Source organism: Marmota marmota, unplaced genomic scaffold (assembly GCF_001458135.2).
Source record: "Marmota marmota marmota unplaced genomic scaffold, marMar, whole genome shotgun sequence".
In the NCBI taxonomy this organism is placed as follows: Eukaryota; Metazoa; Chordata; class Mammalia; order Rodentia; family Sciuridae; genus Marmota; species Marmota marmota.
The window spans coordinates 6,159,109-6,178,978 of record NW_026000108.1 but is presented as its reverse complement, the minus strand read 5'-3'; the positions used below and the strand labels follow the sequence as shown (position 1 = coordinate 6,178,978).

Sequence of the window (19,870 nt, the reverse complement as noted above, 5' to 3'; positions counted from 1 at the left end):
AAACCTCCAGCAGCTCCGTGATGATGTGCCTCTTGAATTCAGAGAGTCCTAAAACTGCGGCACTCCTCAGCTCTTCCTGCCTCGACATTTGGCAAACTAAGAATGTCGCATCCATTAAGACCCAGAAGCAGACCAGGACATATGAAAGAAGACATCCCGAGATGGGAGCAGGTACTTCAGGAAGGGGCTGATGATGTCCTCCCAAGAGTGAGAATGAAAATCAGCGTTTGTCCTGGAACTGACTCTGGCTCTTGAGGGAGCACATACTCTCTGATCACAAATGGGCACAGGGGGTGAAAGGCATCATCGTGGCCAGCTTTGTAAACGATCTACCACGCCCAATGTCCAGGTGTGGATCTCACTAAGATTCCAATTGGTCCTACCAGGTCACATTTGTTTCCCTGAGTGACAGTGGCCTGGGAGGACAAGTGGCTCTTGTTGGCCAGCCCGGAAAGTACAGCCAGCGTGGTCCAGGGCACGCTCCAGTCTTCATAAATGATGACCAGGTGTGAAAGCCTGAGATGGAGCTCAGAATGTCAAAGGGCACTGCCCATTGGCCCCGTAAGGACGAGGATGCCCTGACCTGCAGACTCCACCTGACTGATTGCTCCTTGTTTTATAAATGAAAGAAGGACTCCCTGAGCCTGGTGTCAGAAGTCACCAACATTGACACCAATTAGCTCACGTCCCTTTTTCTCATTCCATGACCTTGACCCTTTGGCAGTGTTCTGATTATAATTTAGTTTCCAGCAAACTGGTCAAACCAATTTGAACTCTGATGTTTCCTAATAATTGTATTTTATAGAAAATTATCATGGCTGATATATATATATATATATATATATATATATATATATATATATATATATATATATATCTATCAGTCCCTTGTGAGACTAGAAGCTATGAGTCATCTCCCAGTTTGACTCTTTCTCTGGTAATAAGACAGAACCACCCAATCTTGAACTTCCAACCTCCAAAACATGAGCTAAATAAACCCCTTTCCTTTATAAGTTATACAGCCTCAAGCATTTTGCTATAGCAACAGAAAACAGACAAATACAGGTGGTCAGAGAAGAATAATACAACAACATGAAAGTGTTACCCATAGGCTGAAAGTATCCACCAAGAAAATAGAATGACTGAACAATATGACCTTGTCTTCATGCATAAGCCCAGCTGGGTAGACTGCTGATTCACACATCATGTGCATAAAGGACTTGATGGGTGCGGACAGGTCAGCATTCATACATCAAGACAAGTTAAAACCATTAACAGTAATAGCAGCACCTATAATTCATTGATACTCTGATAAGTGCCCCAAATGAATCATCTCTTACCCTGTGACAGTCCAGCCAGTCGGTATTAGTCGTACTATTTAAGCACTGAGGAAACCGGGATTCCCTGAGGATTGAGATAATTCATTCCTAGATAAGATGAAAGGCCAGAGCGCCATGAGCCCTGCGGACTGAGTTGAAAGGTTGTTAGGGATTTGCTCAGCTGTGCTTCACTTCTTCCTCCTCCATCTGGCCACTCTGTCCCCTTTTGCTGCCACAAGACATTCAAGAGGCTTGAGACCGGGCTTCCACTGGTCAGCAGAGCATTTCCGTTTGGATGGATGGACAACGGGCTACCACAGCCAGCACCACTCCCTCCAGCCCTCACTAATCAGGTGCTTCCCCGGCCACATCCCAGCACTAAGGGTCCCTCCAGTGAGCCTAGCAATGGGACAGCTGGGCTGGGGACAGCAATATGGAGACCAAGGACTTAGCTACACCCACAGTGCCACCACCTTAAGGCAGGACTATTTACTGGGGATTTCCCAGCAGAGGAGTGACAAATTTTAGATTCAACACTGAATACCCCTAAGCCCTGGGCTGATGTGCATGCCTCATGATCTCCAAAATATGAACAGGTTTTCCCACAGGGAAAATCAGAGTCCTCCTCAGCATGAAGCTCACACACCCATCTTTTCAATTGCATCACAGACCTCCCAAGAAAGACCAGTCGGCCCCCACACAAAGGGCCTTCATGTCCAGCGCTTCAGTGAAAACCCTGGCATCTGGTACGAGAAGGAACTGGTGCCTCCCAGGATGGGTCCAAGCTGATGCTGCATCTTTTGTGTGACTGGACAGCAGCGCTGACCCCAGTCCAACAGGACAAGGGGAGAGATCTCCTCCCAGAGTCACACGGTTCACCTCAGAGCATGCTGCAAAAGGAAGAGACCAAACCTCTCAGAGACTGGACCCTTTAGGCTTCCTGCTGCACGTGGAAGAGCTTTATCTGTGGGTGCAGGTGCTAGCGGAAGAATCGTGGTGGCACACGCCTATAATCCCAGCACCCCGGGAGGCTGAGGCAGGAAGATTCCAAGTTTGAAGCCAGCCTTAGCAAGGCCGTGAGTAACTTAGCGAGACCTTGTCTCAAAATAAAAAATAAAAAGGGCTGGGGGTGTGGCTCTGTGGTTAAGCACCCCTGAGTTCAATCCCCAGTAATAAATAAATAAATAAATAAATAAATAAATAAATAAATAAAACAAATAAATAAGGAGCCATACTTTTAATCTCAGGCTGTAGGAGGGGGTGTAAGAGACAGCACCTCCTCATAGACTGGACAGGACTCCCAATTAGGGAACGCTGGCGGCTGATAACCGCTCTGCCAAAGAGCATGCTCCAGCAGGAACTGCAGCGCCAAGCTCTGCCTCCTCAGCCTCCCTGCGCCCTCCGTTAACTCCAAAACCATGTGGGAGAACTCCGTGGGGGGCAGCACCGGGGATACAGGGCAAATCCAAGTGCCCCCTGTTAATGAACTCTGGTGATAAAGGCAGCCAGGGGAACCCATTCAGTGGGGGAGAGTGTTGGCAGAGAGCAGGGTGTGGGGCACCAGGGAGCTATGGTAGGGCCCCAAATCAGAGACTCAAGAAGTCTTCCTGAAGAAGGGGCCTCTCGCTGGAAGGAGCCATAGATGAATGAGGGGAAGGCCAGGAGCAAAGGCTCACAGGGAGCTGTGACAGGGGCTCTATGGCAGGGACCACTGTGGCCCATGAGGACACACCTGTGTGGACCACAGGATGTTTCTGTGGTGGGAAGATGGAGTAAGATTCTAGACTCAAGCACCAGGCAGGACCTTGAGTTCCCTTTGGAGGAATAAGGGCTTTGTGCTAAAGGCAAGCTGCTCCCTAGGATCCTGGCCACCAGAAGCCCTGGGCAAGGGTGGCTTGAGGGGGCTGGGGATAGAGCTCAGTTGGCAAAGTGCTTGCCTCGGATGCACAAGGCCCTGGGTTCAATCCCCAGCACCAAAAAAAAAAAAACGAGGGTTTGAGGGGGAAATGAGTCTAGGGAAACCTTCACACTATTCAGTCTCCTGGGGAGTATCAAGGCTGATTAGCATCCAGGAAGCAGGGAGGGGCCTCTGTGAAGATCCCCCAGATCTACAGACACCCCACGGGCCTTCCTGGGCTGTCCCTCAGAAGGCTGGGGAATCCCAGGACCTTGGGAGACTTGGGATGCTTTTGAAGCACAAGAACGGTGTGGCTGTAGTCGAAAGTTGTCCATCACAAAGGGAGTGGCCCTCTCGTGCCTCCTCTGGGTTTCCCCAGGCATGTTGCCAATCGCACATGCTATACATCAGGTGACGGGAGCTTCCACAGTGTCCCCCCTTCCTTACCAGCTGCAGCCATTGCTCAAGGCACAGTTCAGATGTCACGTCCTCCAGGAAGCTCTCCTGGACCACCAGGAGGTGGGATGGCCCCACTCTGGCCCCAGTGAGTTGCGACACCCCAGCCCCTGGTCCTGCTCCCTCTCTGAGCCCTCCTGCCGAGTCCCTTGGCTGACCACAGGCCGCATCTCCAGCCTTCCGCCTTTCTCACACCAAATGCTGTCCCCGGGCCACTGGTCTCTCAGGACTGGGTTTCCGTCATTCTCGTCTCATTTCTAGGTCTCTACCTACACACCTGAGTCCAGGGGGTCATCCCACGAGCAGCCCCCTGGCGTGGCCACACAGGTTTAGTTCTGGGCTCAGCCATTCTCTTGTTATGGAATCAAAAGGAAGTGACTTAACTCTCTGAGTCTCCTGTGTGTGGACTGGGAATAGGGAGACATGAGGTACGTGGAGAATTCAAGAATTCAACTAGTTCTTGCTGATCCCCAGGAGGGGTTACCTGTCCTGGGGGATACCTCTGTCCTTGTGATGTTCACTCTGTGGTGGGGATGCCCTTAGGGCCAAATCCCTAGTGCTCTAATCACTTCCTGGGAGCTCTTACCACGGGACACCGTGGTAGACTGTGTTGTTATCACACACCCACTGAGCCGAGTACTTCTCCACCCACCCCCATGTGCTTCGTCACGTGCTTTGCCTTGGCCCTTGACTTGTGAGGGCACAGAATGAGCACCACACCCAAGCAAGGTCAATGAATGTTCTCGTGCCATTTACAGGGCCTCTTGGGATCCTGTCCTCTGATGTGAGATGATAATCCTCAGATGGGCCCTGCTGCTGCCCTGTTTCCTCTGATGAGCACCAAGTGAAGCAGACATGCACCCAATCTCAGTCTAGGGCCAGGCTCATTGGGATCGAGCCAAGCCCAGAAGAGTCCCGCAGAGCCACAGATGACCTTGAATATGAGAAGTCAGTGTGTGTTGTCAGCCCTGGGAGTGTGGGAGTTTTTAATTATGCTTTATCACACAAACACACACACACACACACACACACACACACAAACTGCCACTCATTCAGGGCACAAAATGTCTATCCAAGGCAGTGGACATATTAAAATGAGGCCATCAGAGGGGCAGCATCCATGGATGTGGCTGATTGCAATTCCTGTCTCAGTTCTCATAGATGGATACGAATAACAAACGCCTCTGCCTTTAGCACTTTCCAATTCATAACCCAGCCACATTCCATTCATTATATCTAATCACAGCAGCCAGAAGCCTTAAATAAAATGGATAGATTGACATTTGGGGGCGAGGTAAAGAAACGACGCTCTGTACATAATAATTCTCACAGTGATTTGGTTATAAATAACCCATGAAGACAATGAGCTTCGTCTGGAAGGACCTAATGGCAGGGGGTGTTGGGAAATTTATGAGTAGGTCCCTCAGTGCTCCAGAATTGGTCTATTGGTCTCAGAGTGGCCTGTTCTTTCACACAGTGCCATCGTGTCGAATAGAGTATGTTGATTGTTTTCCCTGTGGCTGGAGCTAAGAGAAACAACAGGATCAAAATGGTGGGACTTACACTCAGATTTCAAAATGGCCTTAGGTAGGCTGCAGGGTCTGGAGAGAGGATAGAACAGTGGACCTAGGGAGGACCACTGGTCCTTGATGATACCTGTCATGAGTGGATGGTGGGATGCCTACCCTGAGCCAAACCTTCCAGGGTTCCTGGAAAAAAGGAAGATAACAAAGAGATTTGCCCAAAGTAAAATACCCAATAAGTAGCTAAACCAAAACTCCACCCCAGTCTTCTTTCCTTACGTCTAGCCCCGAAACTACCCCATCGGCCTGGATTAAAGAACTCTCAGCCACGGCAGAGTCATTTGTGAAACCATTACAAGTCATTTGTGAAACCATTTCAATATTGTGAAATATTGAAAGTGAGGCACTAAATGAAGGGACTGAGTTAGCAATTTAAGTGGCCACTCCAGGACCAATGGACCAACCCTGATATATTTGAGATTCACTCACAAATTTCTCATGGACCAATAAAAAGATAAATCCAACTAACTGTTTTAATCTGATTCATTACAAATATTGCTACAAATCACCAATAAGAAATAAAACTGGTTGGGCTGGGGATATAGCTCAGTTAGTAGAGTGCTTGCCTCACATGCACAAGGCCCTGGGTTCAATCCCCAGCACACACACAAAACATGAAAGAAAACTGGCAATCATATAAAATTAAATAGAAAATTGCTATAAAGAACTCTCTTCATGCACACACAAAATACAGTGGCAAAAGATGTCAATGAAATTTTATATGGAGGGGGAAAATGATCAGTACACCAGATCTTCATTGTGGAGTTAGTTTGAAGAGGAAAAATACAATTGATTCAGTAAGAATAAGTATAGGAAGATAAAAGCAGAAAATGAAAAGTAGCCCAGAGAATGGCTTGATTACACCAAAGAGAAAAAATAATCAATAATCTCTGCATTTAATTGACTCTGTGCCTTGTACCCCAGAAGGTAGTTGTTCGGGGAAATCTACCCACGTTGATATGCTCACAGTTCAAGTGTTCTTTCCAGACTCAGAATATCTTCACTGTCCAAACACCCCTCCGCCTGCTCAGATGCCGAGTTCCTCTCAAGGCCTAGTGTACCTGTCACCATAGCTACAGGTTGTTTCTGAGGCCCCATCTAGATGGGAATGCGCCCTCCTTGAGCTTCCTACTTCGTGTCACCTCTTGTGGCACCAAGGACTTTCAGCCTTGATTACAGTTAATAGAATCAAGCAATTGCCCCTCACGCTGGAGTCTACACAACCGACCGACCTCTGCAGTCCCAGGGCCAGAGAAGAACCCCAGCACCTGAGAGCTACTCGGGGAACTACTAGGGAACACCAGGTGGAGAGAAGAGCCAGCACTGGTCACTGCACAGCGGAGTGAATTTAAGTCCACGTACCTTCCCTAAACCGTTCTGCCTCTTTGCATGGGATAAACTCCCTGAGCCCTTGTCAGATGATTCCTGGACCACGAGAACAGGTGCGGCAGATGTTGTTGGAGAGTGAGTTTCCATATCAGAAGATGAAACTCTCACCCACAGGCATCTGGTCAGCCTCGTTCATCTGTTCCCCTTCATGTCTTGCACCTGAATGAACCAGGCCCCTCGTGTTCATTAGAACCACAGAACGAGCTTCTTGGAGAAAGACATTGCTGTGAGGGATGGAAATGGTCTGAGGAAATCTTCAGAATGACAATGTTAAAGTCAGAAAGATGTTCTCAATAACCTTGAATGATTGCTGACCCTCACACGGACTTGAGAAGAAATGGGGCTTGACGTCTCTAGCTAGGATATTTGATGACCCTTTCTTGGCCCCCAGGACTCAGGCCTGAGGTGGCGGGAGCCATACGGCCACAAAAGGCAGGGTTTAGTGGGGAGGGTGAGTGCTGATCCTTCTGCTGGGTCTGAATCCCAAATCCCCGGCACATACTGGGTGACCTTGGATCACACACTCACCAAATCTATTGATCGATTGTATCTCGTGCCAGATGCTGACATTACTGGATGGTATTACCTACCTCCTGGATTTGTTGGGAATATTAGAGGAGTTAATAGTTATAAAATGTTTAGTCAGAGCCTTTGCCTGTAGCCAGCCCCCTCCCATGACCCTCTGCTCAGTGTGCTCTTCAGTTCCCCCTGAGGTCTTGGGGGAGACACGGCATAAGAATCCCCTCGGTTCATGCAGGGAAACAAGACCTGGGGCTGGGGGCTTGACCTCAGACCCTCCCCTGCCACATCTGCTGAGGCTCCTCCCTCCCTGGGGTCTGTTGGAGGTTAAGGCTGCAGACCTCTGATTGCTTTACAAACATATTTTTCCTGAGGGCCCTTCAGCGTGGCCATCACAAAATGTTTATAGCTCTCAGGGAGAAAAATTTCTGACACATGCTAAGTCCAAAAGAATTCAAATGAAGCAAAATCAAGTCACCAGAGAGCTCTTAGCAGACTGAGAGGCTCAGACAGAGGAGCCACAGGGCCTGGAACTGAGATTGACCCGTGACTGACCAGCAGGGAAGCCCAGGATAGTGTCCAAGGAGCATCTTCCTTGAGGTTTTAGCTTTCTCTTCATGTGGTTGAGGAGCGAATTCCCTCACCATGCCATGCTGCAGGGACAATGCCAGGTCTGTCACAGTGTCATTGCGAGGACTGAGTAGGCTAATACGTGGGGACCTTGGGCAGAGTGCCTGGCTCAATTTCAGCAGTCAGTGAGTGCTGGCCGTTACCTGTGTTCCCCAACCCTGACCTCCACTCTGGTCCTCACCTCAGAAGCCCACCTGGGTGACCATGTGTTCCTTAAGCCTGAGACCAAAGCCAGCAGAGCGTCAGGCCCCTCTGCCCTCCACCCTCAGGCCACTGAGGGCTCCACATACAGTGACATTGGGTCCATGGAAGTGAGGCTGATGCTGACCTGTCTTTAATTCTAGGCTCTAACGCAGAAGCACACAGGGAACCATCAGTACCTTTTTGGAGTGTACGGGTTTTGTTTTTATATGTAAAATTTCCCCTGTGGGGTACTGTCCAGCTGGCTCGGCATGGGTTTGAACCCTCTCTTTGTCACTTGTTAGCTGTGTGACCTTGAGTGGAGCTTGACCTCTGAACTTCAGCACCCTTAGTTTTCCAATGCTCATGAACAGAACCATTCAGGGGGCTGCTTCAAAGGCCCAAGGAGATCACTCTGTACAGGCCTAGTATGGTCCCTGGTGTGGAGTAAACTCTAGTGAGGTTTTTTGGTCTTTTGGGTTTTTGTTTTTTGCATTAATAATGACATTGCACTGTAAGCATGATATTTTCCAATATTAGTAATGAGTGTCCCAAACTCAGAAACATTGAATCGTTTACTTAGAGTCACAGGCATGGGATCAAACATGAGCCCTCTGTTCCCCAGTCTGATGTTCGTTCCTTGTTGCCTGAAATGTGCAAATTATTTTACAGAGAAGAGGGGGACAGAAAATTGCTTCGATTCCTGACTTCACCTTAACAGCCTCCACCCTGCAGGAGAGCTCGCTGTAATAAAGGCCTGGTGTCTTGAGTTTGGTTTTGATCCATTTTTAAAATCCTCCTTCCCCTTTAGCTCTTCTTTGAAACTGGCTTCCTGCCACTTTGCACAGAAAGGCCTGCTCTCACTCTCTCTCTCTCTTTCTCTCAGTGCAAAAAACAAACAAAGCACAGGCCTTTGAAATGCTATTTTGGCCCCTTAAGAGCTAACATTTGTCAGTTGTAATTATCACTCTCCAGGCCTTCTCCAGTCGAGAATTAATCAGGGTCCTCAAATCCCTGCACATCTGTAGCTGATCCACAAACAACTGTCCCATCCATGTTCCACCTTCACAGGGGATAACTGTAGGAAAAGCATAAATGCCATCTACTTCTGCACTTGAAAGGAGCAATTCAGAATGAACTTCCTTTGCACTCATGATCTCCTTTGGAAATGCATCCCAAGAACCAGGGGCGCTCCCCCCACCAAGGCTGCACAGAGCCACAGAAAAAGCAGGGACCTGGGAGTCCAGAGGCCCATATTCAAGAACACACACCTCTGTCGGGCATTCAGGCAAAACTTTTAACCCCTCTGGCCTCCTTTGTGCATCCTGCAATGAAAGGCATGGAAAAGTGATCTCTTAAGTCTCTTTGGGAGTACACATGACTCCTAGAATATAAGTCCTCCCAACTGTGGGCCTGTGAGACTGAGGAGACCTGCTGGCTTCATGCACCCCGCACAACCTGGCGAGGCGGGCACCGACCGGGTAGCTGCCGTGTTCTTTGCCTTTTTTCTCCCTAGATTTTTAACAAGTATTTTGATTTTTTATTTCACCAATTCATTCATTCAACAAATATTTATTAGGTATTTACTATCTATTCCTCACTTTTTTTTTTTTTGCATTCCAATTTTACCAATAAGAAATCTGAGAATTTAGGCAAACTCTTAATGTCTGGGTTCACTGGACTGTCCCGTCTGAGTGAAAGGATCCCTGGGGCTCTCCATCCATAAGACATTCGAACCGCATTAGCAGTGAGCTTTGAGTGGGTTTGGCTATTTAGCTCATCAAGTGAAAGAGTGATTATTTGAAATCTTTAATGTGGCAGAGTGTCTAAGAATAATTCAAGCCAATAAGAGGTTTAGAGTGTTGCTAGACATGGTCATTTCTAATAAGACCCTCCCACTGAAGCCAAAGCCCAGCTCCAGACAGCATGTTGGGATCAAGGCAGGTAGATCTGAAACGCACCTGATGATACTAAGGACCAGCTGTGTTTCTCTTATGTGGCTACACATTGCAGCACATTTGAATTTGTGAAACACCAAAAGGTGTTTAAAAGGTTAAAGAGGCTTAGAGCATACTCCTCAGAAATTATAACTCAGCTGATCTGGAGGGAGTCTCAGACATCAGTATCTTAGCCCTCAGGTGGCCCCACGGGCATAGGGTTGGGGGCTACTGGTGGACCCAGAATGGCGGACACCTAGAAGTCATCATGGCACGCATGCCTCCAAAGCCCCCAACAGACATGACTGCTCAGTCAGTCCCCCGGCTCCCACCTGGACGGCAGCCTGTGAGTCTTCTCATCACTGGACCCCAGGCAAGCACTACAGTGAAGCCACATGGTCACACGAGCTGGACATCCCTGTTGTTTCCAACAGCCCACTTTGGGCGTGATTTTCCTACTTTAGGGCGTGCAAGGTAGGACGCCCCCATGCTGAGAAGACCTCACCTGGCAGAGACAAGTGAGGGCCCATGACCCGCGTGTTGTTAAAGGTCCATCCGAAGAGCACAGCAGGGCCAAGGGAGAGAGAACTTGCAGCCAGGTCTGGCAGTAGATGGCTTCAGAACCACAGGGTGCTCAGCCAGGAAAGGGCCTGAGGGCCTCAGGTGTGCAAGAGTCCACCCAGGTCTCTCCAAGGAGTTTCAACTGGGAAAGCTCTCTTCAAATCCCACGGCTGTCACTAGAAGAAGCAGGACCTGGCACAGAGGAGTACTGTACCCCCTGAGCCTCTGCCCCTCAACATTTTTAGAATGAGGACAATGGTGCTTCCTTAACCTAGTGTTTGTATGAGAAGCCAGACAAACACCACACGGAGTCTGTGGCCAGCAAATGTTGGCTACCATTCACCTTGATTCTGTCACTGTTGGAGTGCTGGCTGCAGTTCCCTGACAGCTTTGAGGGTCTGGATGCTCCTAGAGGGGCGTAGTAAATAGTGTTCTCAGTGTTTCTCCCTGGGCCCAGCATTGTGTCAATATCCTGCAGATGGGACCCATGTGTCACCAGGCCCATACCAGGAATGTTAAAATTGTGTCTCATTAACAGGGTTAAAGCAGAAGTCCAATGACCCTGGCCCCCGCTTGTGAGTGGATGTACTCAGGGTCCTTTCATGTCCTTCCCCCCAAACCAGCACGGAGACCTCGCAGGGCCCACACGGGCTTGAGACGGCTCTCTTCACTGGGCCCACATGTCAGTCATTTCCTCGTTATCAAGCTCACCACCTTCTCTGGTTTCCTGGGCAGCCGTTCTACCCTCCTCCTAGATCTTGGCCCTGTGCTCTTGTCCCCCAGAGCTCCCTAAAATGAAGCACAGAACACTACACAGAACCGAGAGGTCCTGACCTGTGCTCTCGGCTCTTGAGGGCACAGTCACAGAGCTGAGGGCTTTAGAGCTACCATGAAGACGACACTGACTCCTCACTGTTGAGCGCTTCTTCTTATACATTCCACATGCACCACATCACACAGCCCTGACAGCACACTACACGGTGAGCAACTTAACATTTAACTATGGGTGGGGAAAACCCAGGCAGGTAACAATCTCTTTGATTTCTAGGGCTCATGAACAGGAAGTCAGGAAGTCAGGGTTGAGCCAGGCAGATGGTTGTAGAACACGTCCCCGTGGGACTCGAATATGTCATTAGCTGGACATAGAAATACACACAGGGGCTTCTGGGTTTGTATGCACGCACATAGGAATCTTAGGAACCCGTGTGTGTATATACACATGCATCTATTTCTCAGCTGTCTTTTGAGCAGGTCTAGCGATGTCCCGGAAGCAATGAAAACCTCAGTACCCAAATCTTGCTTTCTAAATACCTTTCTCTACTAAAAAGAAATAGGGCTCCTCAGAGAAATGGCTGGCTACAGGACTTAGGCAGAGACTATCCAAGACGTGCCTCAAATACCTTGTGTCAAAAAGTAGAAAAATGCTCAAGAATATTAACACATGTCTAAAACACACAGGACATAATTTGAAAGGGTTCCCACTGGCCAATCTAGGACCTTGTGAACATCATGATAAATATAGAGAGTAAAGGATTATCACCTATTGGGAAAAACGAGGAATCCAATAATCTACATTGATAAAAACAAACACATAAATGTTCTTCTTCACAGGGGAAAACCAAGAATAAACTTAGAAAGATAATGGAATTTCTTTTAATAAACATCCCTTGGCAGCCACGATAGTAATTTATTTAGAAAAGGATCGTTAATAGGTGCTAAAGGGGATGGGTGAAAGTCTAAGGATGAATAAATAGGGTATCTGAAGCCGTGTATTTCTCCAAAGGATACATATTCATTACTCAGGGCATTGATCAGGGACACCACAGTCACGCCCTGAACAATGCTACTAATGGGCTAATTGACAGCACGGTTTCCTGTGATGACACTGGAGAGGGACTTTCTAGATTCCCAAGGGAGTTCCGCTCCACACGCATGTCAGAATCCAACCAGGACCAAACACCAGACACCGGAGCTTGAGGACACCCTACCGAGTGACTGGTGAGGTACTATTCACAGGTCAACGTCATGAAAGACAAAGAGGCAGCAACTGTTTCAGACTGAGGGGGGAAGGAAGCACGGTGACTTAACGTGCCCCTCAGGCTTGGCTTGTCCTGCTGTGGGGGGATTAGCAGGAGAGCTGCTGGAGGCCTGCAGGTTAGATAGGGAGTGCCCTGGTTCCAGACAACGTGCACCCAATGTCGCGGGGAAATAGGTGTCACATCCTAGATGATGAGGAAGAGAGAAGTAAGTGAGATATTCATGTTGGAGGACGCTGGGTCAACGAGTTCCTTATACTATTTTGCAACCTTTCTCCAAGTCTGAGGTTATATCCAAATAAATGTTTTGAATGAGGCAGCATGAAGCATCTCCCTGGCCAATTCTTTGATGCTTTTCCCATAGAGAGGTGAAGTCCAATCCGCTCCCCCTTGAACATGGTCTGGATGTGGTGACTCCCTTCTAAAGAGGGAGTGTGGCTGGGGAAGTCAGGTCATGAAAGGAGACCCAGGGTCCACCTGCTTCTCCTCAGCCACACGCACTCTGGAGCCCTGGGATATTGTGCAGGAAGTCCAGCCACCACGAAGCCACCAGGCTGGGAGACCTCCTCAAGGTGGAGATGACTGGGGAGCCTCTGCCATTCCTGGGAGAAAATGGTCCCCCCCCCCAAAAGCGGCCACATTTTGTCTCACCAGTTGGCCTCAGAACTTTTTCAAAATGACAGTTTGTTCCTGTCATCACATACACCAGGACTAGAGTCAGGCAAATAAGATGGAAAGGTGGTATATGTGACTGCATGGCCAATATGATTCTGCAACCTGTATACTCAGAAAAATGAGAAATTATATCCCGTCTGATTCAAATGTATGATATGTCAAGGTCATTGTACTGTCATGTGTAACTAATTAAAACAAAAAATAAAAATAAATAAATAAATAAAATAAAAATCTAAAAAAAAAAAAAGAAGAAGAAGGAAAAGTGGTGAGAAGGTGCAGGAATGACAGGCAGGCACACTCAGATTCAGTCTGGTATCTCTGGAGGGTGACCTTGGGGCATCCCTGGGGCCCTCCCTACCTCAACTGACTCAACCAACCAGCAGGCAGGCTGCATGGCCTCGCCCAGCATTTGAGCATCTGGGGATCCTGTAGAGGCCCCTCCCTGCTGGACCCCGGGCTCCACTCTGCTGCAGCTCATGGCACTTCCTTCCTGGGGAACCCTTAGCCCTGTACATCCTCCTGGTCCCAGATCAGCGCTGACCTAGACTGAGACTTGCTGAGCAAATCACTGAGTTACTGCCTCATTACAGCACCCAGCACTGGGGGACATAGGGGCCACACATGTAGAGAGAGAGAGAATTAGCACTCAGTGGGCACTGCCCTGTGTAGACACGGTTCCAAGCTGAGAAGGCGATGCTGGGCAGGATAGATAGCTTAGCTAGGAGGCAGCTCTAACTGGACCAGGGGCCTCGAAGTCCCCAAGGCACAGAGCTCTCTACAAGAAGAGGATGGGATGACACCAACATAACCTCTGCATTACCTGCGCCTCTGGTATCCATGTGCCCATTGCTCAGATATAGAAGCAGAAGCTCAGAGAGGTGCCCAAATCCAGACAACCAATAAATGGCAGAGCTCAAATTCCAACTTAGGGTGGGGAGCTGCAAAGCCAAGGTAGGGTGAGCTTGGGTGGGCACTGGGACCTGGAGTCCCTCAGCCTGGGCTGAAGCCCCTGCACCGTGACACTCTGTGCCTTTGGGTCTAGATGACTTGCTGTTGTAGGGGCTGTCTGTGCACCATGGGATGCTTACAGCATCTCTAGACTCTGCCCATGAGAAGGCAGGAGTACCCTCACCCAATTGGGACAACCAAAATGTCTCCAGGTATAACCAGATGTCACCATGGGAGAGGGGGCAAATTCCCAATTGCCCCCAATTGAGAAACACTGGCCTAGATGTAAACACTGGCTCCACCACTTCCCTATGACCTTGAACAAGCAACATAACCTTTCTGTGCCTCAGAGTCCCTGTCCGTAAAATGGAAAGATAATAAGAACATGTGAGGTTAATGTGAAGAGCAGATAAGAATCCAAGAAAGCACATGGCCCCTCCATGTCAGGCTTGCTCCACGGCTATTCTGCCCACTACCCTCAGCTGCCTTCCCTTCAAGCCTGGATCCGGTACACATGAAGGTCCGCTAGCACCCACGTAGGAATGAACCCATCAGCCAGTTAATGCAAGTGTGCAAACAGCCAGATGTTACAAAATGAGCACTAGAGCATCTGCTGATTAGGGAGGTCCTGGCAGCGTCTCTCACCATCCAAGGGCAGTTAGGATTTAAGAACCTAGGGCCCGGCTCCCTGGGCTCAGTCTAGCTCTGCCACTCATGAGCAGGGTGACCACAGGCCCATGATTAAGCATCCTCATCTGTAAAATGGGTAACAAAACTGCTGCATGGGGTCATGAGGGTCAAATAAATCAATGAATGTGTGGGGCCTGTGCAGAGTGAGTGTCCCTATTGCTGTCATTTGTGTTAACCCAGCACACTCCCCTCTTCACTGCCACTCTGGTCACCCTCCTCTTCTCGGGCTGTGCAAAACACAAGCCAGTTCCAGCCTTGGCACCGCATTCCTCTCCTGCCTTGCTCTGCCTCCCAGACACCGCCACTGCCCAACCCCGACTTTACCCCAACTTCCTTTACCATTCCCTCCGAGAGGCCTCCCTGGCCACCCTTCACACAAAAGCAGCTGACCACCCTGCTGGCTCCATCTCCTGGTGCCTGATGCTGCTCATGGTGGTCAGTAGAGCGCAGTACAACACGCCCAGGATCCAGCAGCTTGGATTCATTGGTGTGGCTTCCCACAAGTTCCCAGATGCAGAGAGATTGATGAGAGGCCTGTCCAGCATTCAAGGCAGTGCACGCATCCAGGAGATGTAAATAATTACAGGACGTGAGGATGATATTACAGAGGGAATTCCAACGTCCTCACGTGGTGCATTTTCCCCAACACAGAACTTACTTAAACAGGGGCCTAGAATGGCATTTGCCCTGAAAGATTCTGTTCATGACAATCTTTCCTTTAGAATAGAATGGCTGCATGTTAGACAATTCCAGATAGGTGTTTTTAAACTGTGTTCCCTGGAACTGCAGACTCCAGAGAAAGAGTGACAGAATTCTACCAAATGAGGATTCACAAAGTCAAAGATGCTGGGAAACAAGGCAGAATCCTCCCCCACTTGGGGACTCGTAATGCTTAGGAAATGCTCTAAGGCCCCCTGTAAAAAGGCACTGAATATGAGTTTACTGGGTTTATTTCACTACAGACCCTGCCCATGAACATTAGCATCATAAAGCGTGGTGATCTCATAGAGGCCTCCCTGGTACACAGAAAGTGAGGCCCAGAGAGCTTAGCAGACTCACTCAAGGTCACACAGTCATCTCCTAATCCTAAAGCAGCGTTCTATTCACTGGCCCTGATGTTTTGCTTAGCTATTTGTTCATAAAATGTCAAAAAAACAAACAGATTTCAGATTCCAGTATCAGTTTTATGAAATCAAATATGAAATGAATGTGCCAAATGGGATTTTGCTTTCCATCACACTGTTCCAGAAATAGTTATTCATTCAACAAATATTTATTAAGCATTATGCGCCAGGCACTGCACATTCTGCAGTGAACAAGACACGGTGACACAGAAGACCAACAACAAAATTATCCTTGAGGGGACCAGAACAGATCGAACTGCCCTTGACAAGGCTGCTTCAAAGCCAGGACTTGTGAGAAGCTACCCATTCCCATTCCATTTGCTCCCATCAGCAGTTTTTACATTTAGTCTAATGGCAATAACACGCCCTCCACTGCAGCGGGGCTGGAGTAAGAAGCCTTGGCTCTGCACATTGCAAGGGGAAGTGCAGAGATTGGTGTGAGTTGAGCTCTTTTACTGAGCAATTCAACCTGCAGATTTTCCAATTTCAAATTCATTCCAATGTCATCTCAGTTAAAATGCATCCTCTTATTTACTATCGTCTGCAAGTAAACGTGTCTGTTTAACAGTGGGATTTCTTTTTCAAAGTGTATTGACTCACACCACTCAAAGCCCTTCAGAAAACAGTGTACCAAAAGCCGCGTCTTTTTAAAACACACCCTAGATTACAGATGGAGGAAAATAGTGCTGTTATCCCGGATGACCCCTTCAGTGAACTGACAGCCACCATCTAGGAATCAGGAGAATTGTCTTATGTTCTTTTAAATAGAAAATGCCAAGTGAGAAAAAAAAATCAGAGCCCCAGGCTTAAGAAGTCCACATATCTAATGCCGTAGCTATGAAACCAGCCTTCAATACATACTTGGAACGTGTTCATCTAACAAAAAGAAATCGGAAGCTCTTCAAGGTCCCTTGTCCTGTGTGTTCATTTAAGGTCAAAATAAATACACGCTTCTACACCCAGCAAACATTTTTGGTGCTTTTTAAGGGTGTACTCAAATCCCAATTCTAGGGGGGGCATGCCATGGCATCTCCAGGGGCAGTCCTGAAAACCAGCCTTGCCAAGCAGCAGGATTCACCCCACCGTACACATGCCTTGTGTTTATCAGACACCAGAAGCACTGAGACCTCAGTAAAGACCCTGCAGGAGCATAGGATCAGAGAAGCAAGACGCAGACACCCCACTGCACCCCAGCATCACCACTCACACCCTGAACATGTGTTTAAAACTCAGCCAACCAAATAATCACTGAACAAGTTCTTTGTTTGAAAGGGGAAGGGAGAGTGTATCTTTAAAGGACCAGCTCCCCATTTTCTTCTAGGACCTCTGGTCCATCTGTGCTAGGCTGGATCTATTTGACCCAGATTATTCCCACTGCTTCTGCCAATGCTTTCAGATAAGAATCAATAGGGCAGAGCTTCTAAGCATGTGCACACAGAGACAGAACAGTGAAGAACCCAGCAGCGCTGAGAATGTGTACATGATGAGCAAGAGTGTATGCTCACAGAGGTCTGTGGGGCACTTCTTATGCAGTTTCAGGCAATCCATTTGGGGTGAAAGGTGTTATTTTGCCTAATGAAATCTCCCCCTCGCAGTCCAGATCACAGACAGATTCGGCAGCAGGATCACCATCCAGGGGCGTCTGAAAGGTCCCAGATAAGTGATCTAAAGGGCCCTCCTCCTCCTTCTCCTCGTTGTCCACCTGCCTGTCTCCCGGCGCCACCGCATTGGGAATCATATGGATATAGGGCCCTACAGTCTCCTTGTGGAAGACCGTGTCTTGGTTGTAGGAGATGAGCTCATTGCTGATGTTCACCGTCTCCACACGCGTGCGGGAGCAGAGGTGACTGCACCCCAGCAGCTGTGCAAACACCTTCCGGAAGTCAGCGTTGAAGGCATAGATAATAGGGTTGAGTGAGGAGTTGGCCCAGCCGAACCAGACAAAGACATCGAAGGTGGTCTCGCTGACACAGGGGAAGCCGGCCTGCTGGTCCCCGTTGCAAAAGGGAACCATGCAGTTGAGGATGAAGAAGGGCAGCCAGCAGCACACGAACACCCCCATGATCACAGACAGGGTCTTGAGGACCTTGGTCTCCTTCTTGATGGAAGCCCGCAGGTTGGTGTCGGGTTCTCCTGGGGCTCTGCTCCTGCAGCTCTGCGCATGCTCCGCGGCCCTCTCCAAGGAGGAGATCCTGCGGATCTGCACCTGCGCGATACGGTAGATGCGCGTGTAGGTCACAATCATGATGGCCACAGGGATGTAGAAGCTGATGAGTGAGGAGGAGATGGCGTAGGTTCGGTTCAGGCTGGAGTCACAGTTCTCTGCCCTCGCATTGGGCTCCCCGGCTTCCTCCCAGGGCGTCCCATTGGCCAGGTTGGATGGAAGGTCCTCCTGGCCCCGGGAGCCCGACTTGTCTCTGTGCCAGTTGAACTGGACTGGAATGAAGGAGATGAGGATGGACAAGGTCCAAGCCAGACCCACCATGACTAAGGCCACGGTCTGGGTCATCTTGCGCTCATAGCGGAAGGGCCTAGAGATGGCCCAGTAGCGGTCCACACTGATGATGCACAAGTTCAGGATGGAGGCCGTAGAGCACATGATGTCAAAGGCCACCCAGACGTCGCAGAATGCCCCAAAAGGCCAGTAACCAGCCACCTCGGCGACTGCCTTCCAGGGCATGACCAGCAGTGCCACGAAGAGGTCGGACACTGCCAGAGACACGATGAAAATGTTGGTCATCTTCGCACGCAGATGGCGACTGCGCACGATGGCGGCGCAGACCAGCACGTTGCCAAACAGGGTCCAGACAATGAGGAGTGTCAGGAGGCCGGCGGTGACCACCTGCAATGGTCCCAGGGGCGCGGCCCCAGCTGAGCCGCCCAAGGCGTCCCCCGGAACCAGTTGCTGCTGCAGCCTGAACCGAGCCCAGTACGCGGTGCCATTGCGCCCAGGAGGCAGCATGTCTGGCTTGGGGGCAGCGGCAAGCTAAGCGTGGTTACAACTTCAGCCCTGTGTCCCCCAGGAGGCCCCATCGGGCACCCCAAGGGGTGCCCCAGGACCCGCAGCCCAGAGACCCCTGAGCCCCGAGGAGCGCTCACCGTGCACTGCGCCGGGACCCGGAGCGGTGGACGCCTTGAGCCCTCCAGTCCCGGAGCTGGGGCAGCAAGCGTCTGGTGCCCGCGGGCGGCAAGGGCTGTTTCCAAGAGCCTACAGCGCGCCGGGTGGCGGTGGCAACAGCGGCCGTGTCTGGTTCGGAGCCGGGGAAGGGATGAGCGAGCCGCCACCGAGGGGCGGGGGCCGGGAGCCGCGGGCGCAGGGAGAGCGCAGGAGCTCTGCCGCCCGCCGTCCCGCGCCGCTCCGGGTCCCGCGCTCCCGCCCTTCGCCGCGCGCTCCTTTCCCGCTCCCGCCCCACCTGGGCCCTAGCTTTCTAATTCTCTTCGCTCCGTCTGCCCGAGCCCAGGGGCAGCCCACACTCTGAGAGGTGCGCCAGTGCCAGACCCTCGCCGGAGCCAGGGAAGGTGCCTGGCCTGGCCCAGCCTGCGGTCCCAGCCCTGGCCAAGTTTGGGAAGCTGGGTGGGGGGATGGGGAAGCTTTGTAGGGTGAAGAAGGCCGCGTTGGATTTCTCACTGACCTGAGCCCCAAATCCAGACTTATTCCTGGCTGCACGACCTTGAGCGCCCCATCTAACTTCACCTGGCCTTGGTTTCTTCATCAGCAAACGTGAGAGAATTATTCCTACATCTCTGCACGTGTCAGGACCCAGGGACACCATCCAGGAAAAGGCACCAGTTCCTACAGCATCTCCTGGACCACCCTGCTCCCCCGAAATTGCTTCCCTGACCCCTTGAAGGGAGGCCCTTTCCCCACCACTTCCAACCTGTGAGTGATTTTTCCTTTAAAAAATAATTTTAACTGAACTCAGAAG

General features: G+C 50.0%; 1 protein-coding gene across 1 annotated transcript; it reads right to left on the bottom strand.

Annotated features, from left to right (window-relative positions):
* Window positions 1-17,469: 17,469 nt before the first annotated feature.
* On the bottom strand, window positions 17,470-18,920 carry Drd5 (dopamine receptor D5). Its single transcript, XM_015481961.2, has one exon. It carries the CDS (start codon window positions 18,904-18,906, stop codon window positions 17,470-17,472), a length of 1,437 nt encoding a protein of 478 aa, XP_015337447.1. The 5' UTR covers window positions 18,907-18,920.
* Window positions 18,921-19,870: the final 950 nt, after the last annotated feature.

What these genes read in the sequence shown, in the direction of transcription:
- Drd5 (XM_015481961.2), bottom strand. Translation starts at nt 18,906, where the DNA reads ATGCTGCCTCCTGGGCGCAATGGCACCGCGTACTGGGCTCGGTTCAGG.